Below are 19425 nucleotides of genomic sequence, written 5' to 3'. Positions count from 1 at the left end.
AGTTTGGTGTCTTGGAGATATGAGCCGGGAGTAGCTTGCTGAGATCAGAGATATCCATGGTGCTGAGCTGAAATAGTTTTTGGGTTGAGTCAGTGAAACCTGCAACTTCTTGCAGACCCCTTTAGCTGGGAGACCTTTGTGTTAGCAGTAATTTCTTCATTTTCTGCTACCTTATGGCAGTTTAATGAGAACTAGAATTAATACTGCAGTCAGAACTGATCAGAAATGGAGGATATATCAAATTTAAGATGATTTTGCCCCATTTTGCTTAACCCTTGTTTTACTTTGGGTGAAACAAGAATGATATTTCTCAAGAACGGCCATTTCTCACTGAAAACAATCAAGAACTAGTTTCTCTTCATGGGAGCATCTGTGTTCGTATGTGAACCCAAGCATCATGAGTGAACAAGGGCTTTTACCTTCCCATATTTTTTTTTATTATTCATTCATCCAAGTGGGAAGTGCAAACATTGCTGTGTGAGTTAGCAGACCAAATGAATAGCTATTGCAGCCACAGGCAGCCCACAGGCTTAAGTCAATTGGTATAAATAATTAGGCTTAGCAACATTTGCAGACAAGACTTTCCATCATTTTTCTTGTCACAGCCTCATACACCCAACCAGAGAAAGCTGTGAAACTTTCTGATGTGAATAATGGAATAATGTCCTGCAGAATGGAGACTTCAGCTAAACTGCTGTTTTCCATTTGTAGTGAACTTGGTGCCAAAAGATGTTTCATAGAATCAGCTATGAAATCTGATTTTGCATACATTAAGGCTTTGGACCTGTCCTTAGATTATGCATTTCAGGGCACATGGGGAAAATTGCAAAAGAAAGGTGTCAAGAATGCTTAGTGTTCAGAGGCATCCATTCTTCATCGATCAGATATTAAAATTATTTCTTTCCTGAAGGGTAAAACTAGCTAGTCCTGCCAACAGTTGAAACTGAGGGCACTACCAACCCTTCACTGTTTCTTTTTTCCTGAGAATAGATCTGTAGGTAATGGGAAAGACCTCATCTTCAGTGGCAAAAAAGTCTTGCCTCATTCCAGAGGAGAAGAATAGCATCTACATACAACTCAGCTATACTGGCAGTTTTTATGAAGAACTGTAAAAAGCTTTTCCAGTAGTGCGTATGTCCTGAGCAACAAATTGATATCATCTCCTGTTCTAACCATATAAGAAATAGCAGAACACTTTCAGGACTCTTTCCAAACTGACTTAAAGTTTCAGGATGATGGGAAATTGCTCTAGGGATATTCTATCTGACCTGCTCTTTCACTGACTCCAGCATTGTTTTCAGTTCAATACTCCAAGTTTGTTTGTGCTCGAGTTCCACATAGTACAACTCCAGCAGCCCGATAAACGATAATAAAAGGAATCCAGGGCTTCATTTTGCACGCAAGAGAGCTGGAAAGGCAGATGGTAGCTGGTTGAATAGATTAAATTCTTACTGAGAATCATAAGACCCAGCTGGAAAATCCTGAACAGTTTGAGAGGCAGATCAAATGTCTTATCCTCACTGTGCTGAGTCTCTTTCCTGTTCTTATGGAATGACTTCCTCTCAGATTTCTCCTAACTAAACTCTTACTTTTATGGCCAAAAATCTACATTTCAGGATTTCCCAACTGTGGAGTTCTCTTCTTTCCATAAACTGTTAACCATGTTTGGGATGTAGAGGTACTTGCCTTAGAGCTTGTCTACTTATGGGAATATAACAGAAAAAAATCTGGTATTATTACATCACTGTAGTTACAACTATGTAAATCCTTATGTGGACATTCTTTCTTCTTTGCTTCATACTATTTTTAAAGCAGCACACAGTAATCTAGAAAAACTCTTATTTTGAAATAACTTTGTCCACTAGCTGATGTATAATGGTTACACACATCTTCAGTGGAGAAGAGATACTACAATAGTTTTTTGTTAGTAAATTCCTTGTGTATACAAACCCTTGCACCTCACAATATGAAACTACACCTTTCAAAAGTGTGAACTTGATGCACATGTGTTTTCTCTTCCAGAAGGCCTAGAATTAAGTAATTCTGTCAAATTTTGTTGCTGTCAAAGTAACAAAAATACTGTCCATCATTTTGGTGTGGTATGTTTGTGTTTTTTTAAATCTTTTTTTTTTTTTAATTTACCCTCCTGGGACTTGCCTAAAATTATCTCTTGCTCTTAGGAGATGACACTTTTGTACAGAGTCAGGCAGTTAGGAACCTGGGAGTCAGAAGTGGTCTCTGGCTTGCAGCCATGAACTAATGAGAAGCCAGAAGTACTGGCAAGCAACCTAAACAGTGCATCAGATCATGTCTAGATAAATGGGCATTTTGGCCACTAACATAATCTGTGAGGTGGCCTTTTCCATGGCATACTCATTAGGCAAAAGTTTTGAGAAGAGCTGCCTGAATCACATCTGAGGTTTGGGGAGCAAAACTAGGATGTTTGGGGAACCAAATGAATGTGCATACGCTCAGGAAAGCTAGTCTTAGAAATGCTCAACAATGCTTGCATTGATGAGTATTTTAACTATCAGCTGTAACTCTACAGGAAGTATGCCAAAGTAGGAGCATATTATATAGTAGGATGTGTATCATAGTATAAATGAATAAACATTGCAGCAGATATTAGGAGATTTTGCCATAGAATTTAGAGCTCGTCACTGTGGAATGCAGTCCCATCAACCCAGTTAAATATAGGGGGTGCTGCATAAAAGGCTTGGATGGCATATCTTTATCCTGCAACTGAAGGTTTCACAGTTTGTCTGAAATGGCTCTGGGTGTGTCATGTGTAGATGAACCAGATGTGGGAGGCATGGAGTATGTAAAGTGTCTGTCATTCAGGTGGGAGAGTGAAGATTGTTAGGATGGAACCGCAACATACTTAAAAGGCAGAGGAAAGCAGGCTGAATTTGCTGTATTCATGACAGGATTGGTGTTTGGGAGCATCACATGTGAGCAAAGGGGCATGCCTCATATTTGAAGGGAAAAATTGGGAGCGTAACACAAATTGTTGAGCAATATGTATGTTGTTTCCTCAGGACACTCAGAGAGTGTGCTGTATCTAGAGGTTATGAAAGTTGGTGAGTGAGAATTTTATACAGGACAGAATCAGGGCAGTAAGTTGAATATGTTTGGTGTGTGTGGTGAGACCTGGTGAGACCAAATCTGAAGTACAGTGTCCAGTTCTGGGCTCCCCAATACAAGAGAGAGAGACACACTGGAGTAAGTCCAGTGAAGGGCCATGAAGACTAAAGGACTGGAGCATCTGTCAAATGAGAAGAGGCTGAGAGAGCTGGGATTGTTTTGCCTGGAGGAAAAGGAGGCTTGGAGGCTGTGTTTTAAAAATGTATATAAATATCTGAAGGGAGGGTGTAAAGAAGATGGAGGCAGACTCTTCTTAGTGATGCCCAGTGACAGGACAAGAGGCAATGGGTACAAACTGAAATACAAGAAATTCCATTTTAGCATAAGAAAACTTTCTTACAATGAGAGTGGTCAGACCCTGGAACAGGTTGCCCAGAAAGGTTGTGGAGTGTCCATCTTTGGAGATACTCAAAACCAGGCTGGTGATGTACTGAGCAACCTGCTGTAGCTGATCCTGCTTTGAGCTGGGGGGTTAGACAGGGTGATTGTCGGAGCTCCCTTCCAACTTCATCTGTTCTGTGGTAATGAATAGAATAGTGCACAGTATGTTACATATAAGAATGACAATTTATGCCCCAGTGTCTGTGGGGATTTTCAACATGTGTTGCTTGGTAAGTAGTCACATGTTGAAAGTGTAAATTCAACCGTACATGAAAGCCTAGGAAATAGGAAGGAGAAAAGATCACTGATGCTTGAGGTGTTTTGTGTCAAAAGTGCCTGGCATGTATTTTAGGGCAATGTGCTGTGAACACTGAATATACAGCTAATGTGATATAGTGAATAAAAAGGGTGTGTCTTTGTGTATGGAGGGAACTGTGGAGGGGTACCACAGACACTGATAAACAAAGTGTTGGTTGGTGCACTGGATGTGTCATAATCTTTTGTTGCCAACTGTTATTATTTTAGACAAATGATGGTGAAGGATGATGCAGCCCAGGCATATCAGATATGCCAGACCTGTGATGGTACATAACAGGTGGTGTGTAGGCTGTGTCACAAATTTCTGTCACGCAAAGGACAAAGGCGCTTGGCTTTGTGTGCCACATGCCAACAGCACCAGAGAAGTGAGGTGGGTGTCATATGTTTGTTTTGTCATACCGGGCTGACCAGAAGGCTGGGCACATCTCATGCTGCAACTGCTGGTTACCTGTACTGTGCTGCAGTTGATAATCCACAGCAATGGGATAGGTCTCTACATGCCTGCAGAGAACAAGGGACAGGAGAATCAATGCATGACACAAAGAGCATGGCAAATCTGAGCAGTATTTCATTTGGCTGCAAAAGCAGCCAGGTGTGTCATGGTCAGGTTGCTGTCACCTGAGCTGTTTTTGTCTCAGGCCTGAATTTGGATTCATCACAGGGGGTTTGGTTTGACGAAATCACTGGTGTGGGTCAGATGGAGGAAGAGAGGATGTCGGCACACCTGACCAGAGAAGGTGCCACTCTCCAGTCATGAGAGGAGATTCTTGCGAGTGTGTCATGAGTGATGTCATTGCCAAGCCTCAGGACTCGGGGGTGGGGGGGCATGGAGTGACTGCGAGGCAACTAGTATTGGCCACGAATAACATGGCGCCAAGGCGTTTGAAGGAGAGCTTGGCGTGACGGTTACCTTTTGCCTGCCCCTTCCCCTCCATCACTTTCGCGCCCTGCGGTACGCGGGCCGCTGTGCGGTGCAGCGGGCTGAAGCGGGGTGGGAGGGAAGAGCCGCGAGAGGGCGGCAATACCAGCAGAGGCAGCGGCGGAGGGGTCGCCTCCAGTGCGCGTGCGGAGGCGCACGCAGCAGCGCCCGGCCTCCCCGCCGCCGCTTTTCCCAACTCCCGCCCTATCCTGGAGTTCAGCGCCCCGCCTCGCCGTTCCCGCCTCCTCCCCCCCAGCAGTGTGTCGGCCGCGGTCGGCCGTTCGCGCGGTCGCTGTTTCGGTCGGGCGGCGGGAGCGAGCGCAGGAGGAGGTGGCAGCGCTAGAGCCAGCGCTGTGGCTGGAGTAGCGGCTGCGGGGGGCGGGGGTCTTAGTGCAGGGAACAGCCACGCTGCCTCATCTCCGCAGCTGCGGGGAGGAGTGATAAAGGAGGGGGTTGGACGGGAACGTAGTCTGCTCCCCTTTCGGACTGCGCTGCCGAGTGACTCCAACCCGCGGGGAGAAGGGGGAGAAAGGGGCGAATCTCCCCGAAGCTCTCTTCGCCCCGCTGCCTCCTGTCCTCTGCCCGGCTCCGCGGGCGGTGCTGGAAGGGGGCGTCGGCCGGTGTCGCAGCCGCCGCCGGGTCCCCTCAGGCTCGGGCTTGGCAGTGCCCGGGGTGGGTGAGATCTCGGGCTGAGCGGGTACGAGCCCGGGCGTGGGGTCCGCTGTGCCGGGGGGGGGGGGGGGGCGTTGGGTTCGTCCCCTTAGGCGTCCCGCCCCGCGACCGCTGCTTCGCGTTGCGCCCATGGTGATTGTGCATCCCTGTGCGCGGAGACGGGGCAGCGCTGGGACCTGCCAGCGCCTTCCCACCCCGCAGGCGCGGGCAGGCGAGGCGAGACACCCAGGGTTGTGATTTCCTCAGCCACGGGGGGCTCTTTTTGTGTCCACCCCTCCCCCTCCCGGGCTTGAGGGCTTCGGATGGCGATGCTCTGCCCTCGCCCAGTGCTTTCCGCTGTTGTATCGCGCTCTGTACGTCGTGGTGGTGTTTGTATGTATTCGGGAATATCGTTTGTTTACGTCCTGCCTTGGTGTCTGTGCTTGCACACCCGTGCTTGCATGCCTTGTGCGTTGTTCACACGCATACGTGTGTGTAAACAGCCGCTGGAACGCAACGAAAAACCGCTCCCGTGCGCGAGTGTAAAAATCTGCGTTTGCTGGGAGCAGTTTTTCACGTGATTGAGAGGGGTGTGTGTGTCTGTGGTTGGGTCTTATAACGAAATCGTTACAACCAGGTTTCTTGCCTTTTGTTTTCTAATGTTGGAAGAGATAATTGCATATTGCTGGCTTAACTTCTTAGGATCTACCATGGGCTTCGTTTTCAAAGTGAGCGAGTGTTCATCTTTAATCATTTAAACAAGCACCTTCTAGACATGTTATTTTTGTTTTTCGTCTTTATTTATAAACGACTCTTTCTTTGGCGAATTGGGGTTTCATTCATATGAATATGCTTCTTACCTGAATCATACTTTTCTTCAGTCTCCTCACATGAATTCTAAATGTTATTCTGGAGGAGTGGTTTAAAGAAGCACACAAATATGAATACAGTTTTCTTCGGTTTTAAAACCTAATTTCTTTTGTTCACGTGTAGTTACAGGCTTATCTTTCCTTTGAACACACATCTATCTGTAAATAAACACATAACTGTCTATTTTCTCCCTTAAAAATGCGTTTCTATGGTAGTAAATTTCTATAAATTATTTAAAGTCACACTGTTCCCCAGTTGTGTTCATCATCTCCTTTTCTTCTGGTTTTGCTTATTGTCTTGTCTATTACCTTTTTTTCTGTTGAAATGTAATTTATTAGATAGCTTTATGTGTTTATTTGTGTCTAATATGGATGTTTCTCTCTTTCTCTGTAGGTGTTGGTGACTTCAGACTCATTTAGGGATTTAGTTCTCAGGAAGTAGAGACACAAGAGGCTTGGTGGATTGACTCTAATTTACACTGAAAACTACAGCTTTACACTAGTATTTTTTTTTGTCTCTTTCCCATTCCTCCTCTCCAGTAGGAGAGGACGATTTGAGAGTTATATTAGCACTCATTTACTCCCCCTTTCCTCTCTTCCACCCTCAGAAATCTACCTTGTTCCCTGAGGTATTAGCTAGACATTGCCCATATAGTACCAGGAGAACGTTGTCCTCATCACCCCTTGCTTACCTCGGGAGCTTCAGTAGTACATTTCCATCCTTTGGATTGCAGTGCAGGGAGGTGTCCAGAAGACTTCATTGCCACCCTCTTTGGGTATTAGGGGATCTAGGAAAAGGGGTACATAACAAGACACGTGACCTCATTGAGGGAGACAGAATTGAAGCAGCACTTACTTGGCACACTAAAAGAAGCACCCATCTTTGGCATCTTTTTATCTTCCAGTCCTTCCTCACCAAATTTCTGGTAAGTCACATCAGTCCATTCATTCAGTGCTTGTTTCCCTTCCCCCATTCCAGGTGCTAAGAGAGAGGCAGGCACAGAGACTGAGAGTAGGGTGGGGGAAGGGAGGAGGGAAAACCGGCTGTGTACACACGAATCGGAAAGGAGGGGTGTATTATATACCACATTGCAGAGGAACCTGGGCAGAGATGGGATAACCTCTCTTCAGGAAAGCAGTGGATGTGGGAAGAAACGATGTTTTATTTACACAAGCGCACACACGGGTGAAAAAGCTGAGAGCCTATTGTAGGAAAAAAATCGTAAGATCAAAGTAAAAGGAGAGCTGACTTGACCAGTATCAGCCTTGTGTGGCATTGAGGGAAGAGAATAGGTTATTCACTGGAGATCAGGAACTGGGGTGTGTGAATGAGAAATGTTATCACCTACTTGCAAGCGTGAAGATAGATGAGTAAAGACTGGAGGTGTGGATGTCTGCGTTTGAGAGGCAATTGTGTGGGAAGGATTGCTACTAGTATCTTCAACATTACTCAATGCAAGGGTGACAGAGAGCAGATGAAAACCGTAGTAGGGACTGCAGTTTGCCCATCTGTGGGAGTGTGTGTGGGGAATTGTACTGGAAAAGAGTGGTAGCAATTTTCTGCTTTACTATTACGCAGTCAGTTTAAGACACATTGTACTTAATATATTCCCTTGTCCTTTGACTGTTGCAGTCTCTACAGACCTCATAGGGAAAGGGAAGGGGATTGAATACCATGCTGTGCTTTAAAAGAGGCGTGCTTGGGATTCACCTGCCTGCAGTGATTTTAAATTCTATAGTGCATGTACAGAGGGCAGATGATATGCAGCAGCACTGGACAGATTGTGCTGCTGAATATATTATATAAAATGCATTTAAATAAATACTTTTATTTTTCAGAGGGTCTTTGTGCTTGCCAAAGATTCTCAACCAGTTACATGACAGTTTTATGAAAACTACAATTTAAAATTTTAGTTTCTGTTAGGTAAGAGAGATTTTTTTTTTCCTTGAGGTTGTCCCTAAGCATCACCATGGAGCAGCAGTATCAGGAATGAGTACTGATTTATGTTGAGTTTATTTTTCTAAAATAATTTTAATAAATGGTTCAAGATGTTGGTTTCTGTTATCTCTGCATGTCTTACCTTGGATTATACTCATAATCCAAAGATATTTCTTTAAGATTTTCTTTAGATGATCATCATTCTGGTATCTGTATGGGGAACACAGTTAATTGTTCTTTATACTAAGAATGGCTGTGAACTGTTTTCAGACCTGCTCTCCCTATGACACAGAAAAGTTATATTTCTGGGATGTTTCAGTTATTCAGTTATTCAGTTATTCTTCTCGCTAAAGTGAGGCTGAGACGTTCATTCCTTGACAATGTATGATGGATCATATGCTGGACAGCACTTTGTTAACTGTTTAACCAATCTATTTCATAACATTGCCATTACAAATCAAATCTGCCTTGAGCTATTGTCTTTATTGTAACTTATGAGCATATTCCAAATATTCTTAGATCTTCGCTGTCTTGAGGGGTGGCCTCCAAAACAGCATTCTAGAAACTGCCGTAATAGTAGAGACAATTGGTCGGTTGGAATTACATACTCAGTTTTAAAGCCTAAGCTAATTTATGATGAAAAGGAATGCAAAATACCTTTTCCCAACCCCAGTAACAGTGTACTGGAAAAAAGTATTAAAGGGATATGCATTTTGTTAAGAATGATAAATAAGAGTGCAATTTTATTCGTAATAAAGTAGGTGCTTGGAGGTATGTTTTTCCTATTTCTCCATTTCCCATGATGATCATGGCTGCTACCCTTGTAGCTCTTTCCTCCTCACTCCCATGAGATTTTTATTATCATTACCTGAGCTGTAGGGATTAAACGTTCCTAGAGGTATGCTAAACCTAAGATTAGGTTTTACCTCTCTACTATTTGCTAAAATCCATGGAGTTAAGTTATCTGCACAGTGCTGTAACTGAAGCCGGGAGTCTGAGCCAAGGATTAAAAAAGAGGTGATTCTGGGAGGGGCTGATGATATAATTGTTTCAATAACTTGTTTCCCAGATCTCACTACAGGCAACAGGAGTGTGCTGCAATATCAGGTCACAAGTCAAACAGTTGAGATGGCTAGACCACATTGATTCCTAATGCTGCAAAACATTTGGAATATCATTTATCATTCTCATAGGGGAAAAAACAGCCTAGTCTTTTCAATATACAAATTCATTGGGCAATTGCATTTTGAATGGAAAGGATATGGAACTATCTTTTTATGAACTAGATACATTTCAAGTCATACATTTGTCAATAATACATAAATGGATTTGTATCTCATAATTGTTTTCTTTTTTCAGCTTAGGGGAAAATACATCATGATTTAAAAAAAGAGACTAATCCATTTTTCTCCCTGCTGTTGGGTGTTGTAGACAGGACAAGCAATAAATGGGCAATGGACACCAATCTCCCATTCTTGGAGTCAGGTCTCTAAAACTCTCTCTGTAGTGGATAGAAGACCTTGTTTAAGGAAGTGGTCTTCAGATTTCAAGATCCTGTCTAGACAGCTGATCTGATTGGCTGAATTCCCTGTTATATCCGTAAAAAGTATTCCTATATGATTTGAAGTAGAACAGTAGCATAGTGAATACTTTTGTTAGAACATCTGCAAGAGGTGTATTACAGCTTCAAGCTGTGAAGGAAGGAAATATAAATGTATATGATGGAGAGGAGGAAACTGCTGTGTGAATGCTGAAATGAAACCTGGCTTAGATAGTGCAGTGATGCTACAGTTTAAAGTTGAGTGTTCTGTTCACTCTATAAATTGCTGAGAATTTGTTCCACAGAGCATCTTTCTGAAACAAATGCAGCAGTGATTGCTTGGCTAGTCTGACACAGTTGGTTCAACTTTTATTATAGAGCTTTTGCTTTGACTCCACTCTTCTACATCTCCAGTTCTGTTTTATGGTTTTGTAAGTCCCTTGGCTTTTTGAAAGATTGTACTCAAATTGATTGTAGTAGCTTTGAGTGAAAACTTGATTTTAGCTACTTTCATTTTGAAGACATGTAATCATCTTCTGCTCCTTCCCTTGTACATAGACACTTATTTTGTAATAGATACTGACATAGACTGGGAAGTATTTCATGCACACCCAGCATTGTCTCAAACTGTATCTCTTTTAGATTGCAATGGGTGGAGTTGGTTTTCAGGGAAAAATCCTGGAAATCATGTCCAACTTGAAAGCTTAATGCTCTTGTGCATCTGACTGCTAGGCAGGCTTTCCTCCTACAGACCATTTTCTTGAGAATGTGGGAGGGATTGTTAAGGTGTTTGGGTTAATAGGGTAAATTGCAGGTTTTGTTCCATGACACTCCTTACACAATCAAAATATAAGGAGAGATTGAAACTGACAAGTGGATTCTGTTTTTAGGAACAGAATGTTGGGGTGGTGGGGATACTTGTCCTGGTGGAAAAAATTGGGTAATGGGTAGCAGGTCAAGGGATCCATAGTTAGGATTATTAGTTTCTATTTCTATCTCTGCCAGTGACTTATGCCTTGATCTAAAGTGAGTTTCTTTGTCTCCAGACTTGAGGATGCTACCTGCCTGCTTCATGATGAGGCGTGAGCCTTAGTATGTGTCTATAAAACATTTATCTATTATAAAACATCTATAAAACATTTAATATTTAGAGGGAAGAAGTTGAAGTGTTAGGAGGGAGACTAATACATATCCAAGGCATTTTTCATATGCTTATTGATTTAGTATGCTAATTAAGATACCTAGATAGCTCTTCCTGATGATACTGTAGCTCCTTACAAAAATAAGAGAGGAAGAAAAAGGATGTGTCTTTTTTTTTTTTTTCTTCAACCCTTCACTGTTTTTTCAGAAAGGAAGTGCTGAAATGGCAATCAGAGATGGCACAGTCTCTGCAGATTTAAGGGGGTGGAGGTGGGGCTATGTAGAAAAGAGATTTAAGAAAAATGTGAGCAGATCCCTGCTGGCAAAAAAATCAAGGGTTAGTAGCAACCAGAAATGGGGAGAAAGCTGGAGGAAAGAAAATACTTGTTCCTTTGTACCAGTGTTAAAACCAGTACTGAGAGAGGAGGCTGAAGATCTGTAATGGCTTCTGATTGTCCTAGTCTTATGACCAAAAAAAAAAAAGAGAGAGAGCTCTGTCTAGAATATTTTTTATGAACTCAGTGTTCTATAGCTGTATTTAATATGTGATGGACTAACCTTACTGTTAGGTAGAGCATGCTTTTCAAAGAAGAGACAGTAAGTGGGGCTGTTTGGTCTCCCCCATGCTTTATGCAAATAGCAGAAATAAGGGTAAGTTGACAAGAAGCCTTCTGAACTGTGCTGTGGCAGTGCCATTTCTGAATAATATAGCCTGTCGCAATTCTTAGTTAAGTGTATTGCCCCAGCAGGTTTTCTGTAAACTACCAGCTAGAGAAATCCATTGTTGAGAATATGAGAGCCAAAAGTGGGGCAGGATCTGGCAGTTGTCAGCCACTGAAGCCCAAGTCTTGTCTTGTCCTTTTCACTTTCAGCTGCTTTGAAGGAAAAAAGGAACTCTTAGATACAAAGGATGTTCTTTACGACCTATCTTGCCACCCTCTTTTTTTTTTTTTTTTTTTTTTTTTTTTTTTTTTGCAAGGAGCAAACACTCCTTATCCTGCTTTCCCTTGAGCATCTTGGCTGCTGTCATGGCCTGGTCTGCATCTGTGACTGCTGTTCCCCAGCTTTTGTTTTCTTTTCATCTGCTATTATGAAGAACTAGTCCCTGGCATTATTGTTGCTCCTAATTACCAAAGCAGTAGAAACAAAGTCATAGATTCTTTAGGGTTTGCTTGTTGCTATTGGGGTTCTCAATACCAGGAGTAAAAATGGCCATTTAAAATTTTATCTTGTTGTTGCTTAATAAAAATCTTTATTGGTAGCAAAGCCATTGTTTTTAATTACAAAAAATCCAGCTTGTTCTTATGGTTGTAGCAAAACAATCCTTTAACCCTGGTACCTACTGTCGAAATCTTAACCCAGAACAATAGAAAAACTTACAAAAATTCTTCTGAACATGAAAGAAGTTGTTACAGATTTATGGTCTTATCTGCACTTAGGTTTTCTCCTGACACCAGCTCCAGTCATTAGGACTACCAGGCAAAACTTCTGTTTCTATCCCAGAGTTTAATTCTGCTTGAAACCCATGCAAATCATATTGGTGAAAATAATGATTTCTACCTGTTTATATTAATTTTAGGGTTTTAAAATGAGTGGCAAAGAGCTCTGTTTTTCTCTGGAATTCTTTGTGCTGCTTCCTGTTGTTACTTAAATGCAAATGATGAATGTATTTTTTAGTCCATTAACATACCTGTAATTGTTTTGCAGCTTTCAAAATATGTTAGAATACAGTAAAAAATAGTCCGAGTTCTCTGTATTCAAAGCAAGGGGAACGGTACTTTCCTGATTATCACTTCTAACACCGTAGACGTTCTGTAGTTTGAACTGATTTGTGTTTTTGGTGTTGAATCCATTGGTGCTCCTTATGTGTAAAGGTAATTGGACGTGGAGGGTAAGGAAAAGGGCTAATGCTTGTATTCAGATCTTGATTCTACTTTAGGCTATATGTATTAATGTTGGGTCTTCTTAACTTTATGTTGATGCTTATTGTTCCATTGGTTTTCCATTAATATCTTTTGGATAATACTAAATATTTTTCACAAGTAGATGTTAAGCGTTTGTCAGAGCAAATCACTGTCTTGAAATCCTTTCAGGGGAATTTTTATTTTAATGCTTTTTTTTTTTTTCTTTTTTCCTTCTTCTGGACTGTGTTTTTAACATAAAGAATTTGGCACAAGCTGTCTTTCATAGATGGTAAAAAGGGAGACATCATGTCTGTCATAGGTGTTTTAGCAGTACGTAGGGAGGGGCTGAGTTCACCTCAAGTGTAAGGAAGTATCCCCATTCTGAAGTTAAAATTGTGTCCTTCAGAGATGGACATTAAAGGTCTTTTCAGTCCATAGCATGCTTCCTAGTACTGTTCAGAAAGGGGGTGTTACTGCCAGTACCAATAGTTTCATCCAGTATGCCTTTCTTGCAGGTGAAAATAAGGACTAAAACCTGATTTTGAAGTTCAGTAGGTAGCGACTGAATGTAAATGTATTTGTTCTTGTTGTTATTTCTGCTATAGATAGGCATAAGCATTATTCTCCCACTTGGAGGTTTTAAGTTATACCCTATTGGAAAGGGCAAACTTGTGTAGAGGGAGTAGGACTCAGGACAGTGGGGAATATGAGGATGGGAGCCTTTGCACTCTTAACAGTTTTCCTCTTCTCAACCATCTAGAAATTCCACTGAAAGGAAACATTGAAGGTTGCAAGACAAGTCCAAGATGTGCAGTTCAGTTGCTCCCAGGCTGTGGTTCTTAACAGACCGTCGCATCAGAGAAGATTACCCTCAGCAGGAGATTATGAGAGCACTGAAGGCCAAATGCTGTGAAGAGGAGCTAGATTTTCGGGCCTTGGTGATGGATGAAGTGGTGCTGACCATTGAGGATGGAAATCTTGGTGAGGATGAGCTAAGGCGGGGAATTAGATGAAAGAGTACTTATAAAAAGATTTTAAAATGGAGCCTCTCTACTCTTTAATAATGAACTTGTGTGTGCCAGATGGCCATATCTAATCTCAGTCACATAAACGTACATGGTATCATGTTCTTTAGCGTTTATTGTGATCATAAAATATAATTGTTAACTTTGCCAATAGCACAGGGAGGAGGGTTGCTTTAGTTCTGTATTGGGGAATCCATGCAGGAGGAATATCTTAAAACTGACTTTATGGAGGAACTTTGGGCAGCCTTGGTACCTTTTTACAACACGGGTCAATCGAGCATAAAAAGTGAATGCATAAAACCCAGGAACTTTGATATCACTGAACTTTCATTTTGTTTGTTAACACATTTTTGTCTTTAATTCTGTGTCTGTGATTTTTATCAGAGACTTGAAGCTCTTCAGAAGGATGTTATTTAATCAGGGAAACATCTTGTCAGAAACTCTGAACACCTTTTTGTCTCACATATGCTGTCCAGTGGACAGTGAGTTCTGGTAAGGCAACCATCCAGAACTGTAGCTACAGCCTCCAAGATGCGTAATTGGTCCTTCAGCATTTCAGTATTGCTTTTATTTCTTGGTGATGTTTTCTTCTTCCTGTCCCCTATTTTCTGTCTGTATTTGGGAAATTAAAATTGGCAAGAATGATTTGTGGACCTTACGCACCCAATTTCTGCTCTCTTCTGTTTATTACTTCCCAATGCTCCATCTGGTGCAAGAAGAAAAGATAAAATACTATTTGAGTCAGAAAATTAATTTTGAGCGATGTATAGTACAAGAATGAGTACAAATTAAGAAATTGACTGGGAGGAGAACACAAAGGAAATAATTTTCATGAAAAGTGTTCATTCAAAACTATATAAGTAACTAATCTTTTCAAAAGAAGTGAGGTAAAAATGTGTGGAAAGATTGTGGGTAGAAGTTTCCTTATAACTAGTCTGGACTGGCTAATTGTAGGGTTTTTTTGTTTGTTTTGTTTTGTTCCTTTCCTTATATTGAACAGAATTCTTTCTCCTGGAAAGACATGAGGAATCTTCCCTCTAATCTTTGTGTTTTTTTTTTTTTGTGGTTATCCCCCCCCCCGTATTTGCCCCCATGTATTGGTATAGACTTCTGGTTGAGGACACAGGCAAAATCTTTATTCATGCTTCTTTTTCCTCATTAAAGTACTCAGTTGGCCTAGAAAAAGGTGTCCTGGAACAAAATTCAAGGGATAATACATTCTGTACCTTTTCTGTTACCTGCTGTTGTGGGAGGGGTCCCAAGTGAGTAAAATTTTGTACAACAGAGGAGTTAATGAAGAGAATGTGTCCCAGTTACGTGGTGCATACAGTGCATTCTTCCACTACTTGTACATACCTGCATACTTATGCATACCTGAAAATAGAGCACATTGATGTCAATATCACTGAAGCCTTGAACCAAAGAGAGGCATGGACAACTTCTGTTACTCAGACTCTTCCAAAATCTGTATATATCTAAGAATAGCATGATTTACCATGTGCCTGACATGGCCAAATGGAGAGGAAGTGATAGGCTTATTTCAGTAAGGAGGCAGTAGCAGTGGTTTCTTGAGGCCTTACTGCTGTGTTGCAGAGTTGGTTTGGAAGTGTGGCTGGATCCTCCAGGCAAGCCAACAGTGTAGTCCCCAGGAGTCTCTGCTGATAAATTTTTCTTCCATGGCTGAAAGTTTGGATTACCCAGCATCCTTACCACCTGCACAACCCTAGTATCACATGATGATTTGTCAACAGAGCCACTCTGATCTGCTGAAGAACTGTATTCAGCTCAAGAGTCACAAGTTATTTGCCTCAACAGAGCATGATTCCAGAAGGAGTTGTAAATGCAAGCTAAGAAATGTAGAATTAAAGGTTTTCCCTTAAATTTAGAAGGAAAGAAACATGTCTGATTTTAGATTTAAACTGTTTTGAAAATAATCTTAGACAATGGCTTATGCACTAAGCGCTGCTCCATGTCTGCTCACTCAGGCCATGCATTCTTGTCTCCTTCCCTGTACATTGGTAGTAGTATTCTGTAGATCTCTGAGGCAAAAGCTGAGTTAAAATCAGCAGAAAACTGCTGCTGAAAAGAGTGAATATTTTTCTGCTGCTTTGTTGGGCTGAACTACTGAAATGGTTCTTGAACCAGACATGCGCAGTGTTGGCACTCAGGAGTGGACAAGAATGCATGTCTGGAAAAAAGTGGAGGGGGCTATTGCAGCTGTTCTTGTTTAAACTGGCTCAAACTATGGTGCATCTGTAGCCTAAGATTCTCACAGCTACATTCTTGAAGCTAAGCAGTCTAATGATAATCTGCTGCTGAAAGAAGTAGCCCCGTTCCTCTCATCCCGTTCCAGCCTTGCTGCTTGCTGTGTATGAGGACTTCATGTCCCTTTGGGTTTGCTTTCATGTTATAGCTAATCTAATCTATTCCAAAATAGTTTGACCAAATTCTCTGTTCTCTTGCTAAGGTACCTGCTATTTACTTCAAATGAATATAGAATTGCCAAACTAGATCTGGTGCTTGTGTGGCTGTAGGGTGAGTTGAGTCGGCGCATCCGATGGAAAACTAATCCTGCCCAAATAATTAACAATTTTGTGTTGGAATAGCCTGCTACATCAACTCATCTTGTGGTCATACAATTGCTAGCTCTAGTCCAAGAGGGCAGGGGAGAATGGGGCTGCTCTTTTTACTTTAAAATGGAGGAATTTGCTTATGGCCAGGATACTTGATAGTGTCAGTTTTAGGTGTGTGTGTGTGTGTGTGGGAAGGGTGTGTGTGTGCACGGGGGGTATGTGTGTACAGTTTGCGGGGGAGGGTGGTGTGTGTGTGGGGGTGTTTGTGTGTGTGTTCCTTTGAAGCATCTGCTATTTACTGCTGTAAGGAAAGCAGTAGATTGCTAAATTAGATGGCTAGTAGTCTGATCTAGTTTGGCAATTCTATATTCATTTGAAGTAAATAGCAAGTACCTTAGCCAAACTGTGTAAGACATTTTCAAACACATATAAAGTCTTAACAGTGAGAGTCCTGCTAAAATACGTAATTTTTAAAAAATAGTTCTCTGTTTGTGAACTCAGTGGTATAACAGCCTTGGGAAATGTCAGACAAGGCAAATCGGAGCCTTGCGGTGGAGGGTGAGGGTGAAGCCTTTGGGGAATGAGTATGCTATTAGAATAAGTGGGCAAGAGAGAAAATATAATCCATTGCTTATCTTCTCTTTCTGAACAGAGTTGATTACTTTTTTCTTCTCACCAATGAGTAGGGCTTAGCAATGACCTTCCCACTAGAATAGATGCCTTACCTAACAGAGAAACAGAGTTTAAGAAGTTTTTGCTGGTGAAGGATTCCCTGGGGAAATTTGAATTTTCCTTCATTAGAATTCTTTACAAGAATGCCTTCCTTAAAATTCTTTGGTCTGTAAGTAGCAGAATTTTGAGATCACTGAGCTAGGGACTTTCTACTTCCTGTATTGTAAGTTTTTAGTTTCTCCATATTTCTGATACTGTTCTGGGGAGGAAAATAATTTTGAGCGAAGTTGCTTTCAGGAACTTTCAATGATTAAAGATGCTGGACTGAGTGGAATTGGAGTGTCCTAAAGCATAAAACAGAAGTGTGAGTTTTTCCCAATACTTCCTTGGTTTTTCCTTTGCGAATGTAAAAGCAAGTGATTGACCTAAATGAGAAATAAGAAGGAAGCAATAATGATCATCTATGCTTAAACAGTAATACTTAGTGCATGATCAGCTGTTTTTTCCCTAGTCAGATGGATGACATCTGTGAACTGATTGCTTGTCTTTATTCTGTTTTGCAAAGGAGGCATTTAGAAGATTCTTCCCTCATTTTATACTTGGAAAAAGTTGCTGGTGTAGACTTCTGGGTTTCTTGTGTGGGCCTGAAATCTGCAGCATTAGTCAACTATTTAGTTTAAGCCCTGGCCTGTCTCTTTAATCTTAAAAAATCTGATTTTGTTTCATGCGATCTATCCTTAATTTCTAAATTGGTCTGAACTAGTAAAGAGTAGATGTGGTCCTTTCTCACACTGGGTCATATGGGATTGGAAATAAGAATGGAGCAATCAGAATATTTCAAAGATTTCTATAAAGTATAGTGAGCTAGGGAAAAAGAGTAAAGTTGGACTGTTTCAGCATTTTTCCTGGCACTTGTTAGTCCAGCAGTGCACCTTACTGTGAGAACTTTTCCTGCAGTGTGCAGCAAATTGCTCTGGGAGCGATAATACCTTGTCCAGTGTTGCAGAGTTGGCTTGTTTCCTGCTATTAAGAAAAGTAACAGCAGCCATTACTTCCCCTGCAGAATGGGGAAGTTGTTTGTAACTCAATAGTAAGAGCTGGAAAAGGAACTGCAGTGTGTGCAAATGATTACAAAATGATTAGAAATGAAGTGAATTTGGTGTTGGTGAAATTGCTGGGCTCTGAACCCCTCGAAACCACTGAGACTGTCCTGAGCAAAAGGAATTTCTACCAGCCAGCATGTTTTGGGTTTGAGCTGCTGGGACCATCTTGCAGAAAAGAAGGATAGCAAAGTTAATCCCTGAAGTTTATACATTCTTGGGTTTCTTTGACGCTGCTAACAATCATTAGTGTTATTCCATGCTACTAGTTGTCTTTCACGTTAAGGAACTAGATCAGAACTAGTCAACTCTGTGCACACACACACTCTGCCAAAGACCAGAATAACTTCTAATTTGTCAAACTGAATTAAACCTCAGCCAATGTTTTGATTTAATTAAGAAAACAAACAAACAAACACCCAAGTTTTAGATTCTGGAATAGCATCTTGCTCTTATTCCTAAGATTGTATGTTTCTGCTTCGTTTTTATCTATACTCTGAGATCTGTCATCAGAATTCTACTACCAGAGTACTACTTTGTTTTTTGTTTTTTTTTGGTTTTATTTTGCAAGTGCAAATAACTACTGGCTTAAGTCTGACAGACTAAACATACCTATTCACTTACAACTAGTAACTGGACTTTGTCCCATTAACTTTGTCTCTGATGCTCTTTCATTGTGGAAATTTATGACTTGCCAGTATGATTTGTGTTAAATCTTATTGAGCCTTAAGCATTACTAATAGGAAAATGGAATATAGAGGGGTTTGTGAAATGGTAGCTGTGTTTAGAAATACATGACTGTGTAATCATCCCAAAATTAGGATACCTCAGACAAGTGTCCTTGACAAGAAATGGCAGTTCAAACATCTCCTTTATTGTCTTAGAAAAGTACTTTAATACCATTGTGTTTCAATAGTAACCACATGTTTTGGGAAGAATTGCTGTTTTCTTCCAAAACTATGACATCAAACACAACTTTCTTATGCATATATGAAGAAGGGATATATGCTCTGTGTGTCTGGGTGTCCTTGTACTTTTCTTCCTTACCTTCAGGGATTTCTATTCTTGAATGATCTCTTGTTATCTCAAGCTGACAGTAAATAATGAAGGCTAAAAATGAATTTGATCTTCTCAAAGTTCAGTGTTTTCAGTAAAAGTCAGTATGCCATCAGTTTGGCAGTCCAAAACATAACCTTTGCAAGGTAGAGAGATAAGAATGTTTCTACTTAGGAATGTTTTATTATAATCAT

The 19425-nt window shown here is 41.1% G+C and overlaps 1 protein-coding gene across 4 annotated transcripts in view; it reads left to right on the top strand.

Annotated features, from left to right (window-relative positions):
- Window positions 1-5257: 5257 nt before the first annotated feature.
- RIMKLB (ribosomal modification protein rimK like family member B) overlaps window positions 5258-19425 on the top strand; it is a 49418-nt gene continuing 35250 nt past the window's right edge. For 3 of the 4 annotated variants that reach the window (XR_003256119.1, XR_003256118.1, XM_026082452.1), the window contains exons 1-3: window positions 5258-5434; window positions 6677-7208; window positions 13566-13786. Coding sequence is in view for 2 of the 4 variants with exons in the window: in XM_026082452.1 (XP_025938237.1) it covers window positions 13612-13786 (175 nt within the window). In the remaining 2 variants the exon portion in view is untranslated. Of the gene's footprint in view, window positions 5460-6676; window positions 7209-13565; window positions 13787-19425 lie in introns of all 4 variants that reach the window. The other variant, XM_026082453.1, reaches the window with a different exon arrangement.

This window comes from Apteryx rowi, unplaced genomic scaffold (genome assembly GCF_003343035.1).
Source record: "Apteryx rowi isolate R43461 unplaced genomic scaffold, aptRow1 scaffold_578, whole genome shotgun sequence".
NCBI lineage: Eukaryota > Metazoa > Chordata > Aves > Apterygiformes > Apterygidae > Apteryx > Apteryx rowi.
Note: the sequence above shows the minus strand (reverse complement) of the source record. Positions and strands in the feature narration are given on the sequence as shown.